Raw genomic sequence first — 20,112 nt, forward strand, 5'->3', positions numbered from 1 at the left:
AAACCGTAACTCGCCCAGCACCGTGGGCACAACTATTCGAATAGATTTTTAACTCTACAGAGGTGTGCAACTTTACCCACAAGCGGGGTACCACAGCACGATCACCTTAGTGTCGGCGCAGATCCCAACAAAGCCATTACCCACCTTAGCTAGGCCTGACTAACCATCACGGGATCCACCAAGGGGCCATTGACCTATCTCCGAGATTTAACCGGGACATAAGTCACACAGAGCTTATCCCTTCTCCTTAGTCACCCGTTGCTCTCAGCTCTCCTGATGGCTATCAGACTAACTAGTGGGGTTTATGCTAAGTCGTTGCCCATACAACGGTCGAGTGGCTTGCACGATAGTGGAGTTAGGCAAGATGACACACCAACTCGGTCCTTAATTGTGACAAGATGGATATCTCCCAACCTTGCTCAACCACACAAGTACGAGCACACCATTCGGCAATTCACACAGAAGTGCCATCCATCCCGTCTAAACTCATCTTTCGAAAATTCCACATTTTTCCTTCCCACACACTCACACATTTTCTTTTTATAAAACAAGTGGTACCGTGTTAGAGGCCCTAAGCGTTCTAGCAGCGATTAACATCCAAATAGAAATAATCATATTCAGACATTAATCTTGGTGGTCAAGGAATGGTTATAACAAATCAAGGGGTGGCTATCCAACCATGTTTTCAGCAGTCAAAACATATGCAGTTTTATAAAACAGGCCAATAGGTTGTGTTTACAAAACTGGGACAAAACATGCATCAAAGGATGAGATTGAACTTGCCGTTCTCAATGCCTTCCGGGAAGTCCTGATCGAGGTACTGTCCTTCAGGTTCGGGGTCGTTAAACTAGTCCTCGTTCACTTGCTCGCGGTACTGCTCGTCGACGGGTTCTCCCTCGTTCACACCGTGATCTACGACGCACATAAACAAGCACAAATCAAGAAAAAGAAATAAAAGTTTTATCGTTGAGCTCGAATCGGAAACAATTAAGATATGTAGATAGGAGTAATATTTTTTGGCGGTTTTATAATGGCACGGCCAAAATTATGTTATGAAATGCGTGGTAAAGTTTCTGGTCAATCGGATAATGTTTGGCGCATGAAATGATAGGTTACAGAGAGGTTTAGGGGCTAAACCGGGATCAGGGGCCTATTTGTAATTAGTTTTGAGGATGAAAGGACTAGATTGCAATTTCTAGAAATATCTGGGTCATACTAGAAAGGTGTAGGGGTCTATTTAAAATTGAGTTTATATGGTGGAGGGCTAGTTCCCTAAATTAATAAAAGTGGAAGCGCCTTTATTTTAAAGTGGCATATAGGGACGGGGACTCTTTAAAAAATAGAAGGACGGGCAGGGGGTTAAGGGCAAAACGCCCTTTCTTCCTCCTCCTCCCCCCCCGAGGAATAGAGGAGGGTGCGGGGGGTCGCCGGCGGCGCCTAGGCCGGCGGCCTCGGGGTGCAACGGCGGCTATGGTGTGGGGGAAAAGAGAGAGGGAGGTCCGTGGGGTCTATTCCCGGCCGCAGCTCGGGCGGAGGTGGAGCGAGGTGGCCTGGCCACGACGACCGGCGGTGGCCCTTGGCCGGCATCCTCGAGGCGCGGCGGCGGTCAAAGAGGGGGAGAAAAGCGAGACGGAACCGAAAGGGTTCCACCCCCTACCTCGGCTTGGGCTAGGACGCAGCGAGGGGACCGGCGGCGGTGGGCAGAGGAGCTCTTGGCGGTGGCGCTGCAGAGCTAGGGAGGAGGCAGGCGGTGGCTGCTGTGGTTGTGGTGCTCGGAGGCGAGGTGGAGGGCCCTTTTATAGGCGCTGCAAGGCGGTGGAGCGGGCGGGGCGCGTTGGTGCCGGTCGGCGAGCTTCGCGGGGCGCCTTTAATGGCATTCGGCGTCGCGGCGCGTGGCAGCGCGATTCGCGGCGGCGACGCGACGGCTCGGGCAGGAAGGACACGCAAGGGGGCGAGCATGTGGAGGGGTCGGCTGTGGGGCTCGGCGTCGAGAAGAGCGGCGCGAGCGGCAAGGCGGGGTGCTGTGCGGTCGGCGGCATCGCTGTGCGCGAGCTGTGCGGCTTGGGCGGCGAGGCGGCGGTGCTGTGCGGTCAACGGGTGGCACGGCGAGCGGCGCGGTTGCGTGGAACGCGTGCTGCGCATAGGACGCGCGCATGCAGCCTGTGGGAACGGCGGGCCGAGTCGGCAGCGGTGGGCGGCGCAGCGAGCGGCGCGGCCGCGTGGTGCGCGTGCGCACGCGTGGGCAGGGGCGCGCGCCGAGGCAACAAGGACCCCGCGGTGCCGGCGGGATGGGACGGGGCGAGCAGATAGCGGCCGCGAGCGGGGAAGGCGGTGGCCGGGGCTGGGCGCGCTCGGTGCGTCGTGCGTGCGTGAGAGGAGGGAAGCAGGAAGAAGGAGAAGGAAGGAGGAGGGAAAAGAAAAAAGAAAATGGGGAAAAGAAAAATGGAGAGAGAGAGAGAGATTGTGCCGGCGGGTTTCGCGGCGGCGACCGCGACCGGACGAGCACGCGCACCGGTCGGGCGTGATGCGTGGAACGAGGAAGAACAGAGAGACGGGACGGCAAATGGATTTGGATGTCGGGACATGTTTTTCGGGAGATTGGGTGATCGGGCGGGGGACGATTTCGGATGGATTGAGCTCAACGATGAAAAGAGATTTAAAAATATTTTTAGCGCTTGATTTGTTTTGTTAAATTTTCGAGCTGTTACAAACCTACACCACTTAAAATGAATCTCGTCCTCGAGATTGGGCTGGCTTCTAAAGAGGTGGGGAAACTCCTTCAGAGCATCTTCACGCTCCCATGTAGTTTCTTCTATTCCGTGTCTGCTCCACTGAACTCTGTAAATCCGTACTTCGGAGTTTCTTGTCCTCCTTGTGACAGTGTCCAGGATCTTGACAGGTACTTCCTGGTTCCGAAGGTCTATTTGTAGATCTATTTCTTCTTCTGGCAAATGCTCTTTCTCAGATACCCTCAAACATCTCCTTAGCTGGGACACATAAAACACCGGGTGTATATCTGACATTCCTTCTGGTAGCTCCAGTCGGTATGCTACGACTCCGACTTTCTTCAGAACTTGGTACGGTCCAATGTACCGAGGGGCCATCTTTTCTTGTACCTGAAATCTTCGAGTTCACCGAATAGGTGAAACCTTAAGGTAGACGAACTCTCTCCGTGAGTCTCCTCTGCAGTAACTGCAGAGAGACTCGACCACTGCCGTGTGGCCCGGGTGATCACCTGGCCCGCGTGACAGCGGCTCAGTCCTCCTACAGTTACTGCAGAGGATTTGGTTCCCGTGCCAAGATAGATCTACTCTGGGGGGTGTAGGGTTGGCGGGTATTTCTGTTTGCAGATAGCAAGCGATCGATATGCTACTTGTCCGGGCGTGGGGTGGTATCTCACACTGCAGGTGTACGTGCGGCTCAAGTGCACGCAACAACGTGTGAGGTGAAAGTATGCCGCGGGCCGGGGCAGCACGTAGGACGCCGCAGCACTACTGTGCTCCGGTGTTATAGGCTTGGCCATCCATCCAGAGCTCGGCCTTTTTCCTGACGCGTCTTAGACGACAGCAGGGGCGGAGCTTCATGCAGCTATCGGAGTCGAAATTTGCCAAAATCAATGAAAAATAAATGTTTAGCACTATTCTTCCATATGGCCAACTCCAGCGTTTAACACTTTCGACTCCGGCTTCTTTCTTGTCTGACTTCACCTCTGGACGACAGGATACATGCCCAACCCTACGAGGTGCAACCGCGCAACAAAGCGCAACATTACCCACACGACCATGCCTATAGAATATAGATGCAGATGCACATGTACGCTGAAGTGTTTGTCCAACTCTGCATGCATGCTTCTTCTCTTCCTAAATGACTGATCAGGGCTGCTCAAAAAGAAAAAAAGACTGATCAGGGAGTTCCTTTTTCTTGCATGGCGACATCGTTCTGCGTCTATAGACTGATAATTCCATCTTGCAACGCCCTCTGTTTGCGTTTTCCGTGTAGCACTAGCAACTTTGCAGCAATGGGCCGCTCAAGACGAGATTAACCTATCGTGTGGGGCTGGGCTGAGTCTATCTGGACCTTATTGCGTGGGCTGCATTGAGCACACAAAGAACAAAACAAACTTACATTAATTCTCTACAATATCTAATTTTAAATTAAATTGGAACGGAGTCAGTTTTTTTTATCAGAACATACATGTATTAAAGTTAAGGATACCGTACAAAGACCCGTACAAATACAGATACATTCAGAAAGGATACAGAGGATAGTTGTTTTGCAGACAAGTCCCTCAGAAACAAAAAAAATTACAAACAAGCCCCTAGGACCTTATGCATCGCGAATCCTCCAGAGTGCGATTTCACCGGCCGCCCGCCAGACTCCATCGCCAGCTCGCCATCTTCCCCATGACCGCCGGAGCTCCATCGCCACGAGGCTTTGAGAAGAGTCGAAGTAGACACTCACCTGAACGGACGAGATAAAGGCATCCCCGATAGCCCATCGACCGGGGCCGCGCCCCAAGCTCCGACGACCTTGGACCAAAGCTTGCCGCCGACCATCATCGGGGGAAACTCGAGCTCGATCCACTCGCCAACCATCCGTCGGACCCACAGCCGCCGCTGCATCTTTGCAAAAGATGTCCCAACTCCGCTGCAGACGTCGCGGAAGAACGCCAGCAGAGCAAGGAAGAAGCCGGAGGGGCCGCCGCCACCGAGGACGATGCGCCAACGCCGACCAACTCCTGTACAAATCTCCCACACAAGGAGACCTACCTCCGCAGGCTCGCCGTCGTCGCCGGAGGCGAGCACCAACGGGGCAAGGACGAACCGGGGAGGATGAAGAAAAAGAATAGGACCAGTTTGGGACGCTATTCGGGGTCACTCACATGACCCTAAGGAGATCCTTGCATAAGGGCCCAAGTAGACCTGATCATTTATCGGGTCGGGTCGGGTTTGGGTCAGGTAAAAAAACCCGACATTTTTTCTTCGACCCGTACCCAACCCAATCTGACTACCGGGTTAATTTTTTTGGCCTGACCCGTCACATAGTCGGGTCAGGTCGGTTTGGGTCGGGTTGAGTTAAACCCGATTTTTTGTGTATAAAATTCGGGTCGGGTCGGGTTGGATTAGATTTTGGGTCAAAAAAAATCGCCCCAAGCCTGGCCCTTTTTTTTGTCGGTAAAAAAATTGGCTCGAGCCCGGCCCACGCGTTAATCGGGTTGGGTCGGTTCGAATTTTTTTCGGGCGGGTCGGGTCGGGTTCCTCGTGTCAAGTAGCCCATGATTAGGTATAGGCGCAAGGGAGGTAGGTTGTGAATTCTTCTTAGGGGTTGTTTGGTTCCAAGGGCTAAACTTTAGACTATATCACATCAAAGAGAATCTTAATATTCATTAATATTAAATGATGTATGGTTACAAACTAACTGCAGAACCCTAGAGTTAAACTGCGAGACGAATCTAATGAGGTATTTTAATCTATAATTAGCGAAAGGTTACTGTAGTATTACTGTAGAAAATTATGAATTAATTAGACTTATTAGATTCGTCTCGCAAATTAGCATCCATCTGTCAAAAAGAATTTATAAATAAATTTTATTGATACGTCTAAATGGTAAGATTCCTTGTTGTGGAACAGGGGCTAAAAAACTGAGGGAAACAAATAGGATCTTAGGCCGCCGGACGCAGCTTTTCCCATGGTTGGAAATTTATTCCATTTGGCAAAAAAAAGTTTATTCAAACAAAAATTAAAATTTATTTAGTTAGATCCAATTTTACATTCAAAAATAAAAAAAATTCCACTAGAATAAAATATTCTATTGGAACAAAATGTAAAAAAAATCAATGGAACTTCTAGGAGAGAAAGAAAAAAAAATAAGAAATTAGGTTTTAAACCCACTAGTGGGCCGGCAAACAACCCAGGAGCAGGACGCGCGTGCAAACGCTTGTGCGACAGGTCCGCACGCACTCGCACCGTCGCACGCGTGACCCCGCGTATTGGTGACCAGTTTGTCCCGGGGACGTCTATACATCGCGCGTGTCGCAGAGGAGGCTCCGGCGGAAGATCCGGCGCCCGGAGGCAGAGGTTGAGGCGGCCGGAGGCGGAAGTCGCAAGGCGGAGGCGGCCGGAGGCGGAGGCAGCCGGAGGCGGTCGGAGGTGGAGGCAGAGGTGGAGGTGGCGGCCGTAGCCGGAGGAGGAGACAGAGATGGTCAGAGGCGGAGATGGAGATGGTTGGAGGCGGCCGGAGGCGGGGGGAGATGGAGGGGGCGGAGGCGGGCAGAGGCGGTGGGGGGGGGGATCGGGGCAGAGGATGAGGCGGGGCTGGCTGCGATAGCTCCGCGCAAGCTAGGAATAGACGTCCCCGTTTGTCCCACTCCCCCCCTCGATGTGGATGCTAAAAACCGATTCCCATATTTAGGAAAATTGGGCCGTGATACGGTTGGAAATGTTTGGGCTAACAAATTTGATGGGGGATTGGCCCGGTGGACCTGGACAATTACGTGCAACCCAATTCCCTCTTTCTTTGAAACTGGTGCCATTCATCAAGTATTTGTGTGTGGGGGGGGGGGGGGGGGGGGGGTGGCGGAGGATGGGAACCAAAATCAATTTCAAACTTCAATTGATCTTTTCTCTTAAACCATCCATCCAATTCGAAATCCGTTTGAACCATAATATTATTTGTTGGAATTAATACCACAAAACGAGGTCTAATATGATATTTTAAATTATTTAATTTAACATTTCAACATTTGTAATATACTATTTCAACATTTTTAAAAAATGTTGACTTAGTTTTTCTAAAGTGTTGAATTAGCTTTTTAAATAGTTAAATTAGTTTGACCAAAATTTTGAATATACTGTTATAAAGATTATAGTAGAAAAAATAATGAAATAGGAGTATGAACAACAAAAAATACTACGCAGGAGCAGGACCATGGATGAACAGGAACCTCCACTGACGGAGTGACGGCAGCAACAGGTACCAGCATCAGTAGCCTGCTTCTTGCCTGAGCCTTGCGTGAGTGGCGCTGTTTGGGCCGTAAACTACTGTCTTCCGGGCTTTAATGGGCTGTTAGACCTCGAGACTTTCTCAACTCAAAGATGTCAAAGATGTACAGTACTACTGAGACAGGTTAAATTCAGATAAACATCAAAAGAACAGCTAGAGGGACTCTCTGCTGTCTTGGGAGGACGGTCCTTATTTTGAATTCGTGATCAAACAATGGACTTGTAAAATGTACAATATTATTTGGAATTGAAACTATGCATGTAAATCTGGGGAGATTATGCTCTAATCCCAATAGACATACACTATTGCTACCATGAAAGAAAATCTGTTGCAGTCTCGCAAACTCTTTGAGCTACGACACCGGACACTGGAGACTTAGTAATCCGGCAGCTGCTTCAGGATGGCGGCGGCGAGCGTGTCGGTGAACTTGGAATCCCTGGTGAGCGAGCTCGCCATCTGCTCCACCAGCGCCGTCCGGAACTCCGCGGACGCGATCTCCTGGCACAGCTCCTTGAGGTCGGGCGCCCCGGCGGCCTTGAGCACCCGCACGCCGCCCCCCGCTCCGTTCTTGGTGAGGTCCAGCGTGATGGTCGGGCCGGAGGAGTTGATGGAGATGGAGCAAGGCACGGACCCGCCGCGCGCCGCGCAGCTGGGGAGCTCGCCGGCGCGCGTCGGGCACGGGTGGTTGTGCTCGCCCTCGTACGTGGCCACCAGCACCGAGCTGTCCTCCGCGCTCCTCTGCACCTGCGCCAAAGAAACAGAGCCACCATTAGCCACGGATCAAACGAGGCGATCCGCCGTGATCAGGCGATGGAAATGCGCAAAATCTACCTTCTTCTTGACGGGGCAGGAGGGCGCGAAGGCGCAGCGGAAGTAGGCTCGCGGGGACGGGTTGTCGCGGGTGACCTTCTGCCCGTACTTCCGCCATTGGTACCCGTCCTTGACGGTGAGCGTGGTGTCGGAGGGGTCGATCCGGGAGCAGACCCTGCTGACCTTGATCCGCCTGCAGGAGCCCTCCAAGGCGTCGCTGGGGGTGCTCTCGGCGGCCTCGGCCCTGCCGCTGCCGTCGGCGTCGCCCGAATTCGGCGGCTCGTCCATGCTGTCCCTGCTCCTCTTCCTGCTCGCAGCCGGCGGCGGCGGCGGCGACGCGGCTTGCGAGGCGCGCGTCGAGCCCGGGGAGTCTGGACCCGGCCTGGCGATCTGGCTGGCGTACAGGTAGGCGACCTTCTCGGCGAGCCGCCGGTTCTCCTCGCTGACCTGGGTGAACTTGGCCTCCAGGGTCCTGGCCTGGGTCGCAGCATTGTGACCGCCGGTTCAGACAGAGACGACGCGATCGAGAGCAAGGAAGCCGGAGCGGCGGCGAGGAAGACAGGGCGCGATGGATCAGTAGCTAGTTACCTGCTCGTCGGTCATGGACGACTCCATCCCGCAGCCACCGGCGGGAGGGTCGGTCGCGCCCGTCTTCGGCGGCGACGGCGAGAGGCCGACGCTGAGGTCCAGGCAGACCGGGGAGCAGCCGGTGCGGCGCGCCGAGTCCATGAGCATCATCGTTGCCTGCGCGCGTCCTCCTCCGCGAACTAAGCGATCGTGCAGCCGCCGCCGAGGTGTCAGTACTCGGTAGCACGAGCGGTGGAGGAACAGGACGCTTGGATTGGATGCTCGCCGCCGGGAGGGCGTCGTACATATAGGGGGAGGCCGGGAGGGGATGGACCCGGCCGGGGCCGGACGCAGCTGAGTGGAAAAAGCGGAGCGCCGGGCACGACGCGCTGACCGGTCGGAATCTGAGAAGCCAGGCCAGAGGCCCCCCGGATCCGCCGTGGTCGTGAGGCCGGACGTCCCGGCCATCCAGAGGGCCCGACGTCACGGGGAGGGGCGTCACCCGTCTCCCGTCACGGCGCGCGTCATCATCCTCCGTCGGGCAGGGCACGATTACGAGCCGCGGACGGGGTGGGCCTGTCGCGTTCGCGTTTTGCTGGTGCCAGAGAAGAGCGGCTTTGGTTTCGCATCCCTGTGGCACGTGGACTGGGATAGGTCTGTCTGTACCATTTTGGGGTAATTTTCACTGTCACTAAAAAGCGATGGGTATTTTGGTCCACAAGTCGGTAAAAATACAGGGGGACTCGTTAGTTGTTACATTCTGTGTTCTTCAAAGAACAGGTTGCTACATTCTGGATTGGTGGGTTGTAAAATTCAAACTATGGCCGTGGTGTTTGGATGATCTATAGATTATCATAAAAACTATATTGTCCCATCTTGTAGACTCAAAAAAAAAAACTAAATTCATCTGCTCCAATCAAGTCTAGTGCGAAAGCACATGTCCATGTGTGTTACGGATAGAACACATCAAGTAAGTTCCGAAAAAAAAAAGAATAATAAGCAAGACTGCGGAGGCGTTAGTTCCTGCTGTAGTTGTTTTCTTATTTTATTTAATCAGGGTTTTTCAGGCAGAATAGCTCACTTGACTAGACTGACCTGGCAAAAAAAAATATGGAAACATATCCGGTGGAAATCACAATTTTCGTGAAAACCCGTGTAAATCATGACAAAAAAGTCGTCTAAATTCACCAGAAAAATCACACATGTAGATGATATGATGATACACAATTTTGTAAAATATCTTGTCCAAACTCGACTTCGTTTGTGAGATATAAAAATAACAAATTTCAAGTCAGAAAGCTGTCCAGATGACTTGAAATTTGTTATTTTTATATCTCATAAACGAAGTCGAGTTTGGACAAGATATTTTACAAAGTTATTTATCATTATATCATCTACATGTGTGATTTATTTGGTGAATTTAGATGATTTTTTGTCGTGGTTTGCACGGATTTTCTCAAAAGTTGCAATTTCCACCAGATATGTTCTCAAAAAACATTTCTTTTTAGAAAAAGAATCATTATCTGGCCTTCCGCAAAAAAAACATTTCTGATTTCACCGAGAAAGTTGTACGAAACACCACCGTTGAGCACTCGTCAGACTCCGCTGGTGTGCCATGGATGATCATTAGCTCCCTGAATTCTTCCTCACCTTTTACTTTCTTGTCATCTCATGCCCGGCATGACCTCATGCGCGACCGCGCACAAGAACTCAAGAGGAGAGCTGTCGGTGGTGGGCCAGACGATGGCAGGGGATGCACCGAGAGCCTCTCGTCAACTCTCCGTGGAGTCTTTTGTGAACGCAGTTGACTACCGAAGTCATCGTCTTCGGGTGGTTTTGCGTGCGCTCTCGGGCGCCACTGTGGCTTGCCCGCAAAAACCAGTGGCCGCTTCTGGCCTTGCCGGGTAATTGTACTTTGCCAGGCAATTTTGCCAAGTGAGATGAGAATGGCCAAACCGGAAAAGAAGAAAATTGTTTTGTTGTCTTTCCGATTGATTGGAACTTCAGAGTTCAGACCCCTAATATATGTAGAGTATGGGCATTCGACAAAATGATCGTGTAATCTTATATATACTCACTCTATCTCAATTTTTTAGTCGCTTTGGTTTTTCTAAAATTCATAGATTTTACTACGCATCTATGTATGTAATATATCTAGGTGCATAGCAAAATGTATGAATCTAGGAAAACCAAAACGACTAAGAGAGTATTTCTGTAAGACATGTCGTATTTTGTACATGCAAAGCTTTTGCGTGTCTAGAAAAAAAGGATAAAGCCCGGCCCGCGCAACCCTTCACTAGCAGAAAGAGCCATCCTTCTATAGCCATATAGCACAAGTCAAGGAACCAAGTCATATGGTATTGAAATGCTAAGCAATTGAGCACCATCAAGTAGTCATTATTACTAAATCCATTTCTTTGTCCCATATATCTTCTTGGGTTTTGCTTCCATGTAACAATTGTTAGGCGTGCGGTCTTGGAGCGCAGGAACCAAGAGCATCCTCAGCGCACGCACGTAGCTTTAAATGCGGTGAAGTTTAGAGTAGGGTTAATAGTTGCGTCGGCTGCCGGCGAAATAAAATCCAACGTGGCACAGCATTTACTGCAGCGTAGCAGTGGTGGCACATGGCCCGGAGCGCAAAGCGATCTGCAACCAATAGCATTGAGTCGTTCCGCCGGCCCAGTGCTGCACATCGCTCTCCTCCCGCGTTGCGCCGGCATCTGGTGACTCGTTCGCTTCCCTCTGAGGAATATTGAGTACTCTATCCTGCTTGTGATGAGTGAATTATCAACCGTGCGGTATGATCGTGCGCTTGGTCTTTGGATTGCAGGTACATGAGCGTCGAGTGTCGACGGAGAGCTGCCGTGGAGGTGCTGTGGCCGATGGACCGTGCGGTGGACGGCGGTGAAGGGCAGCCGGGACCGGAGCTCGGACCGGGTGGCAGCTATGGCGTCCACTCCTGGATCGAGGGCGCAAGCGGCGACGGAAGGCGGGTTTCTTGGTTTGCGCCACAAAACCAAGGAGGCGAACGGCGGTTGAAGACGCCAAGTCGTGGAGGCACGAGCGTCGGTCTCGGGACTGACGGAGGTGACGGGCGTCGACGGCGTCTAGGGCCTCGCTGCGGGCGAGGAGGTGACGGGCGTCGGGCGGCGTCTAAGGCCGTCAGAAGGCCGAGGCGGTAACGGCGTCTAGGGCCACGGCGTGGAGCCGGGAATCTTCCCGCGCGTGAGGTTTTGGCGGTTTTCTCAAAACCGGCCACCTACCCGGGTTTCGCGGACCCTCCAAAACCGCGGACCAGATCTTCGTCGATGTGGCGGCATCGCAGCAAAGACTTCAAGTCGAAGAAAGAAGCTCCGCCGTCGATCGAGGCTGTACAACGGGGTGCTGCTGCCCGACCGGTCTGACCGGTCCCCTGGACTGGTCTGACCGGTCTGGCCGCAGCAGCCGGGTATAAATACCCCAACCAGCCCATGGCTGGGTGAGTCTCTGGAGTCCTTTGTTTTCTTTGGGTTTTTCCTTCTCCCTACCCCCTGCTCAGGTTAGGGCCAAGAACTCCAACGCAAAAGAGGGTTAGGTATAGCTAATCTCTCAATTCTAGAGGGTGGATGATGGGCAGATGGCTCTAGCTTTGTATAGGTGAATTCCTGGTGATTTAATGAATGAAATTTGGTTAAGATTCACTTGTGTGTGCTGAGCATTGCGTCCTCCCTTCCTCCTTTGCGTTTTGGATTCAATTCTCCTCTTTTGGTGCGATTCTTGTTTGGAGGAGAACAATCCTTGTCTCCGTGGTTTAACGAACTCTTTGCAATGATTCTTATGCATCTAGCCTAGTGCTACACCCCCTGGAATCATGAGTTCTCACGGATTGGCGATTTCGTGTTCTTGAGAAAACCCCAATCCTCTTCGATTCTCCCTCGATTTCTCACGATCTGTTGATCCTTCGGGAGAGATCTTTTGGGGATATGTTCATGGGGTAGATACGATGCTTTCCTCCAAGTTTGATGAGATTTGGACTTCGTTTGCTCAAGATTTGCGATTTGGAGTTTCTGTTCGCGGGCTGTCTGGGAGCAACCGGTCTGACCGGTCTGTGAAACCGGTCTGACCGGTCGGCATTTTCAAATCCCAACCCGACCGGTCTGACCGGTCCGGGCAAGCGGTCAGACCGGTCTGACACAGCAGAGCCGTAGTTTGAGAAGTTTTCTTGCGTTGCTTCCATTTTGGAACTTGGGTCTTTTGGCTTTGAGATAGCTTGTCCATAACTATTCTCATTGACCTAGATTCGAGGGTTTGTGGTGTATTGGAATATAGGCCGACAGGTTTAAATTTCGAAGAAATTTTGATCGGCTCCCATTCACCCCCCCTCTGGTCGCCAGCTTCGGTCCCACAATTGGTATCAGAGCTTGGTTGAGGTTTTCAGTACCTTAACCGGTTCGAAAACCACTTGGCGACCATGGCGAGTCTTGATAAGATCCCGGTGTTTTCCGGCGAGGACTATGCCTACTGGAAGGTTCGCATGAGAGCCTTCCTGCAGAGCATGAGAGCCGAGGTCTGGGAGATTACCACGAACCACCTTTACGAGGTGCTTGCGGTTCGGACCACGCCTCTTCAGGTGACCCAGCACGAGGCTAACGCCAAGGCCGTCAATGCCTTGTTCGCTGGCGTTTCTCGTGCGGAGTTCTCACGCGTCCAGGGTTTTCAGGAAGCCCACAAAATTTGGATGTGTCTTGAGAACTACCACGAGGGTACACCTCAGGTGAAGGCCAGACTGTTCGAGACTCACCGGCGTGAGTACGAGAACTTCACACAGGAGCCGGGTGAGAGCATTGACCTGATGTTCAGTCGTTTTCAGTCGATTGTGAACAAGGTCAATGCGAACAGATCTACTGGTGCCCTTGAGTACACAGAGCATGAGAAGGCCCTTAAGTTGCTTTACGCACTTGATCGCTCTGTGTGGGATCTCAAGGTGAACACCATCATTGAGTCTACTGGCTATGAGACTCTAACGGTGAACGAGTTTTTCAGCAAGCTCAAGGCCACGGAGGCGGATAACCAGACATGAGCCAAGCTTAATGGTGCCTCTCCTTCCAAGAGCATCGCTCTTGTGACTGGCCCAGGTGGATCGAGCTCTAACGCTAACTCTGCTCTTGGCTTTTCTCTTGCCTCTTTGCCCTCTGTTTCAGATGAGCAGCTGGAGACGCTGGGCGACGACGACTTGTGCCTCCTGATCAGCAAGTTCCAGCGCGTCTACCACAACAGGCAGAGGAAGAAGAACCCCGGGTGCTACAACTCGGCGATCTGAACCACTTCGTCGCCGATTGCCCCAAGAAGTCCGGCGGTGGCCAGAACAACTCCTTCGACTACTACCGCCACCGCGACGAGGGAGGCTCCAACAAGGAGCGTCGGCGCCACAAGCACCGCAGTCGTGACTGGAGAGGACGCTTCGACAAGGAGTCGCTCAAGAAGCGCTTCCAGTACAAGGCCAAGAAGCGGGAGAAGGCCTTCCTGGCGCAGCTCAGCGACCTCGACAAGAGCTCCGACACCGACCGCTCTTCTTCACCGACCTCCGACGACGACGACAAGAAGAAGAAGCGGGACAAGGAAGCCACCGGCTTCATCGGCCTTTGCTTGGCGGCCGGTCGGCGCAAGAGCTTCTGCACCATGGCGGGCGAAGCCAATGGTGCTCGTGCGTCTTCGGGTGGACACGCTACACCGACGCACTCCGGCTCTTCTCCTGGATCCGAGAGCGATTCAGAGGTAAACTCCACGATCGACCTGCTTGATACAGAGGTTAGGGAGTTGTACGCCGCTCTCGACAACCAGAAGAGGCTGCTTAAGGAAGCAGCTAGAGAGCGTAGAAAGCTTAGGGCTGAGCTGGTGTAGCGAAAATGGCCTCTCATGTCATATTTCAATATAATGTTTTGGCGATTGATGACACACGCAACACTTGAACTAATGTGTTTGCTTAGATGATATACTCAGGCTTTTAGGTTCAAGTGATGACAAAGAGAAGAGAGGCGAAGCTAGGCCCGAAGGGCCGCCCCTACGGGGGTTGAACCGACGCCAAGCAAATTACACACGTCGGTGCATTGACTTGAGCACGTCTGGGAGTTTTAGTATCACCGGATGAACCGACGTAAGGCAAAATGTACTCATCGGTGCAATGACAGAGATGGCCTGCGGGCTAGGGTTTGGCACCGGATGAACCGACGATAGGAAGTTTGAATACGTCGGTGCAATGGCAGAAGCAGACCAAGGAAAATGCATACATCGGATGAACCGATGATGCACCGGTTAATGGCGTCGGTGCAGTTGTCCAGAGAGTTTGTTTTTCAAGGATCAGAGGACAGTTGCACTCACCGGTTAAACCGACGCTAACATTACATACACCGGTCGATTGCGTCGGTTGATTGCCCATACACGTAACGGCTAGTTTTCAGTGGGCAGTTTAGTATCACCGGTTAAACCGACGATGGCGATTTGGGGAGCATCGGATTAACCGGTGTTAAGCACATTTCTGGCAGCTTTTCTCCAACGGCTATATTTACTTGTGCTGCCTATATATACCCCCAAGGCCGCACCATTTGAGAGTGCTGGAGTTCAAAGAAGTATACTAGAGCTAAAGATCATCTCCAACCACCATAGAGCTTCATTGTACATCATATAGGCTTAAGCACACCTGTTAGAGTACTTAGTGCTTGATTAGGGATTAGTTCTTGCGAGAGCTCCCTTGAGAGATGTCTTGCTGCGGCAAGCAAACACTTGTACTCGTCGTGTGACCCTCCGACTTGGTGTGGAGTGGCAACGACACTTTGTGTGGGGAAGGAGGCCCCTACTTGGTGTTAAAGCTCCAAGATAGTGAAGACGGTGCCGTGGTGACGCTTCGAGATAGACGGTGGCGGTGACCTCGTCTTTGTGACTTGGTGTCACTTAGCCTTTGCTTGTCGGGAGCCTTGGAGGCGTGGCAAGACGGTGATCAAGCGAAGAGACTCGGTATCACACTTGTTCTTTGTGAGCAAGTGGCCGTGGACGTAGGGAGGGACTTTGGTGTCCTAACCGAACCACGTTAAATCGTGTGTCTTGGTGTCTTCACGGGAGTTTGCATATCCTCTCCCTTACCGCTTTACTTACCGCATTACGTTTCCGCATTTACTCTTTCTTGCTTACCTTTACTTTCCTAGTTAGTTTGATTAGGATTGACTATAGGTTGCAAGTCTTTTGGGGTAAGTAGAGGGTAGCATAGATAAACCTTAGTCATAACTAGCATGTGTAGGACGTGTTAGGTTTATCTTATGCAATTAGATTGAGCCCTAGGATAGAAAAGCGATTAGCGACCCTATTCACCCCCTCCCCCTCTAGGGTCGGACACCCCGGTGATCCTTACAGCTGGCTTGTGCTAGGGAGAAGTCTAGTGAGGATGAGTGCGCTGGCTGCATATCTCACATGAACGATCTTGTTGCTCTCCGTGCCAAGCATGATGAGAACGTCGCGAACTTAGATGTTGCTAAGATTTCGCTTGCTGACATGTCTCATGAGCTCGCTAAGGCCAAGAATGAACTAGAACTGGTTAAGGATGCTCCTATTGTTAGCGATGTGCTTGAATGCGAGGAGTGTCCTATCTTTAAGTCTGATCTAGCTTCGTTGCAGTCTAAGTTTGCTACTGTTGTGTGTGAGCTAGAGGAGATGAGGTCTAGGCCAGTTTTGCTTGGCGCTTGTAAGCTTTGTCCCACGCTTAGGTTGGAGCTAGAGGAGAAGAACGCTTTGATCAAGTCTTTTGGAAAGACTAAGGTCATAGAGTCTAGCCCACCTATTGACTGCTCTGTTTGCCCTGGTTTGATCTCTGATTTGGATAATCTTGCGGTAGAGAAAGCTAACCTGGAGAATGAGAATACCTATCTTAGGGCGATCCTTAGATGGGTTTCTGCTAGTGAGCCGCAGTTGGGCATGATGATCAAGCAGTTCAAGCGTGGTGATGGGTTTAGGGTTGGTTACACATACACGAAGTCAGACTTTGACAGGTTGTATGGTAAAATTGGCAAGGCTGCTGGAAACACTGCTAGCACGAGCACACAGCCTTCGCTTGTTGACCCCGCGGATGGTGTGATTAAAGAACCACCGAAAGCACCTCCGCAGAATCAGGTTTGGGTTCCAAAGCCCAATGTGCTGAGGAACCCCCTTGACACGCTCCCTGCTGCCACAGCCCAGGTTGCCCAGAAGAAGAGGGCTGCTCCTCCCCGCCCGCAGGCTAGGCCTCCACCTCCCAAGCGTGAGGTGAGGTACCACTGTGAGTTCTGTGACAGGGAAGGTCACCTGGAGGAGTTTTGCTTCAGGAGGAAGCGGGCTGTGAGGAGAGAGCAGGAGAGACAGAACGCGGACATGTACTCTGCTCGGGTGCATGGTCCTTCTCGGCGTGGTGATAGGCGAGATGCTAGGGCGCGCCGTGTAGGTGGAGGTCAGGGAGACGGTGGTGGTTACCGTGCTCCAGCGGGTGGTCGCTTTGCCGGTCGTGCTCCTGGTCGTTTTCAGTACGGCTATGGACCACGGGACCGAGGCTTTGGAGGAGGTTTTGAGACTCCACGTTTTCCTCGCGGTAGTGTTCGTCAGTCACACGGTAGACGGGACGGGGGATACGCTTTGTCTGGTTTTGCTAACCTTTATGTAGAGCAAATGGCTCGACACTGGTTTGCTTCTCACTTTGCTAACCCCAGTGTTGAGACATTTGCTCACCCTTTGTCTCACTACTGATGTGCAGGTCGGAGGCTTGGAGAACAGGTGGATCATGGACTCCGGTTGTTCGCGCCACATGACCGGAAATGACAAGTGGTTCTCCAGCCTCACCCCGATGCGCTCAAAGGAGTACATTGTGTTCGGGGATAATAGAAGAGGAAAGGTACGTGGACTTGGCGCTGTTCGAGTTTCTGATCGCTTTACCCTGAGAGAAGTTGCTTTGGTTTCAAATCTTGGTTTTAATTTGCTCTCTGTTTCGCAACTTCTTGATGAGGGGTTTGAGGTTCGCTTTAAAGAGGGCTGTTCGCGTGTTCTTGATTCCAGAGGAGATTTGGTTTGCCGGATTACACCTCGCGATCGAGTTTTCTTGGTTGACTTCTCTGGAACCCCTTTTGGCCCTTCTCATTGCTTGATGGCTGGTCCTTCTTCTGATCTGTGGAAGTGGCATAGGAGAATTGGACATTTGAGCTTTGACTTGTTGTCGAGACTGAGCTCACTTGGCCTGATCCGAGGATTACCCAAATTGAAGTTTGAAAAGGACCTTGTTTGCCATCCGTGTCGCCACGGGAAGATGATTGCCACTTCACATCCGCCTGTTAATCAGGTGATGACCTCTCACCCTGGAGAGTTGCTACACATGGACACTGTCGGTCCTTCTCGGGTGATTTCTGTTGGTGGAAAGTGGTACGTTCTTGTGATTGTGGATGACTTTTCTCGCTATTCTTGGGTCTTTTTCATGAGAACCAAGGATGAGGCTTTCGAGTTTGTTCGAGACTTGATCTTGAGGTTGAAAAACGAGTTACCCCAGGCCATGCGAGCGATCCGCAGTGACAATGGCACATAATTCAAAAACGCTCGTTTTGACGCCTTTTGCAGTGATCAAGGGCTCGAACACCAGTATTTTTCTCCCTACACTCCACAGCAGAATGGAGTTGTAGAGCGGAAGAATCGGACGCTGGTTGAGATGGCGAGGACGATGCTCGATGAGCATAGGACTCCTCGCAAATACTGGGCTGAGGCGGTTAACACCGCTTGTTACGTGTCCAACCGCATTTTCTTGCATGCTTTCATGCACAGGACTTCTTATGAGTTGCGGTTTAGACGCCAGCCTCGTGTTGACCATCTCAGAGTTTTCAGGTGTCGGTGCTTTGTGCTGAAAGATAGAAATCTTGATAAGTTTGAGTCTCGCTCGTCTGACGGTATTTTTCTCGGTTATGCTTCTCACTCTAGAGCGTACCGTGTGCTGATTATTGATACTAACATCATCAGAGAGACTTGTGAAGTCACTTTCGACGAGACTGCACCGTGCAATTCTTCTGTCTTTGAAGTTGCAGGAGATGATGAGCTTGGTACCTCCATCTTTGAAGATGAGGAGGAAGAAGCTGCAGATGGCGATGCTGAGGCTACCACGCGTGCTGTGGACCCGGCTATCTCTGCTACGAGCTCGGACGATGACGACGGCCCCGATCCGACTACGTCTACTTCACGGGGGCTGTTCGAGGAGGTGACTCAGGCTCCACCAGCTGCACCTGAGGAGGCACCAGCTTTGGTTGAGGAGGAGGCGACTTCGACACGAGAAGCACCGTGACACATTCAGCGTCGCCATCCATCTCAATAGATGCTAGGTGATCTCAACGAGCGAGTCACCAGGTCCAAGGTAACGAGTATAGCTGGCTTTGCTCATTCAGTGTTTGTTGCCTCTTTTGAGGCCAAAGATATTGGACACGCTCTTTCTGATTCTAATTGGGTCAATGCCATGCATGAGGAACTTGAAAATTTTGAAAGAAATCAAGTTTGGGTTTTGGTCGAGCCTCCACCTGCTTGTAATCCCATCGGAACGAAGTGGGTTTTCAAAAACAAGCAGGGTGAGGATGGTTTGGTTGTTCGGAACAAGGCTCGTCTTGTTGCCCAAGGGTTTTGCCAAAAAGAGGGTATTGATTTTGAGGAAACTTTTGCCCCTGTTGCTCGATTGGAAGCTATTCGAATCTTTCTTGCATTTGCTGCTTCCAAGGGTTTTAAGGTTTTCCAAATGGATGTTAAATCTGCCTTCTTGAATGGTTTTATCGAAGAAGAGGTTTATGTGAAGCAACCTCCTGGTTTCAAAAATCCCAAGTTTTGAAACCGTGTTTATAAACTTCAGAAAGCTCTTTACGGTTTGAAACAGGCTCCTAGAGCGTGGTATGATAGATTGAAAACCTTTTTGCTGGCTCAGGGCTTTAAAATGGGATGTGTTGATAAAACTTTGTTCCTCATGCGATCTGGCACTGATTTCCTTTTGGTTCAGATATACGTGGATGATATTATCTTTGGTGGCTCTTCTCACGCTTTTGTCTCCAAGTTTTCTGAGCAGATGTCCAGGGAGTTCGAGATGAGCATGATGGGTGAGTTGCAGTTCTTCCTCGGGCTGCAGATCAAGCAAACTCCTCAGGGCACTTTTGTCCATCAAGCCAAGTACACTAGAGACTTGCTACGGAAGTTCGACATGAGTGACTTGTCTCCTCAGCCGACTCCGATCAGCACATCTACGGCGCTTGATGAGGACTTGGACGGCGAGGCGGTGGACCAGAAGGAGTACAGGAGCATGATCGGCTCTCTCCTGTACCTGACAGCGACGCGACCGGACATCCAGTTCGGCGTCTGCCTCTGCGCGCGGTATCAGGCTTCGCCGCGCACCTCCCATAGGCAGGTGGTGAAACGCATCTTCAGATATCTGAAATTCACCCCTGAATTTGGTCTCTGGTATTCTGCGGATTCTTCTCTGGTTTTGGTGGGCTTTTCTGATGCCAATTTCGGTGGGTGTCGGTTGGATCGCAAGTCGACATCCGGCACTTGTCAATTTCTCGGTACATCTTTGGTGTCTTGGTCCTCTCGCAAGCAGGCTAGCGTAGCGCTTTCTTCCACAGAAGCTGAGTATGTTGCCGCTGCTAGCTGCTGCTCCCAGATAGTTTGGATGAAACAAACCTTGCAGGATTATGGCTTGAGTTTCGGTAGGGTTCCTATCTTTGTAGA

General features: G+C 51.6%; 1 protein-coding gene across 1 annotated transcript; it reads right to left on the reverse strand.

Moving 5' to 3' along the window:
• Window positions 1-7,124: 7,124 nt before the first annotated feature.
• On the reverse strand, window positions 7,125-8,723 carry LOC120660669 (WRKY transcription factor WRKY76-like). The gene is made up of 3 exons (XM_039939286.1): window positions 8,401-8,723; window positions 7,834-8,289; window positions 7,125-7,746 (listed from the first exon to the last, which is right to left on the reverse strand). Exons 1-3 carry the CDS (start codon window positions 8,548-8,550, stop codon window positions 7,378-7,380), a joined length of 975 nt encoding a protein of 324 aa, XP_039795220.1. The 5' UTR covers window positions 8,551-8,723; the 3' UTR covers window positions 7,125-7,377.
• Between the last annotated feature and the right edge of the window lie 11,389 nt (window positions 8,724-20,112).

The sequence above is a fragment of the Panicum virgatum genome, chromosome 2N, assembly GCF_016808335.1.
Source record: "Panicum virgatum strain AP13 chromosome 2N, P.virgatum_v5, whole genome shotgun sequence".
NCBI classification, from domain to species: Eukaryota; Viridiplantae; Streptophyta; class Magnoliopsida; order Poales; family Poaceae; genus Panicum; species Panicum virgatum.

Coding starts and splice junctions, on each gene's coding strand:
- LOC120660669 (XM_039939286.1), bottom strand. CDS start 8,550: ATGATGCTCATGGACTCGGCGCGCCGCACCGGCTGCTCCCCGGTCTGC. Junction 8,290..8,400: donor CGTCCATGACCGACGAGCAG/GTAACTAGCTAC, acceptor GCTGCGACCCAG/GCCAGGACCCTGGAGGCCAA. Junction 7,747..7,833: donor CCTGCCCCGTCAAGAAGAAG/GTAGATTTTGCG, acceptor TCTTTGGCGCAG/GTGCAGAGGAGCGCGGAGGA.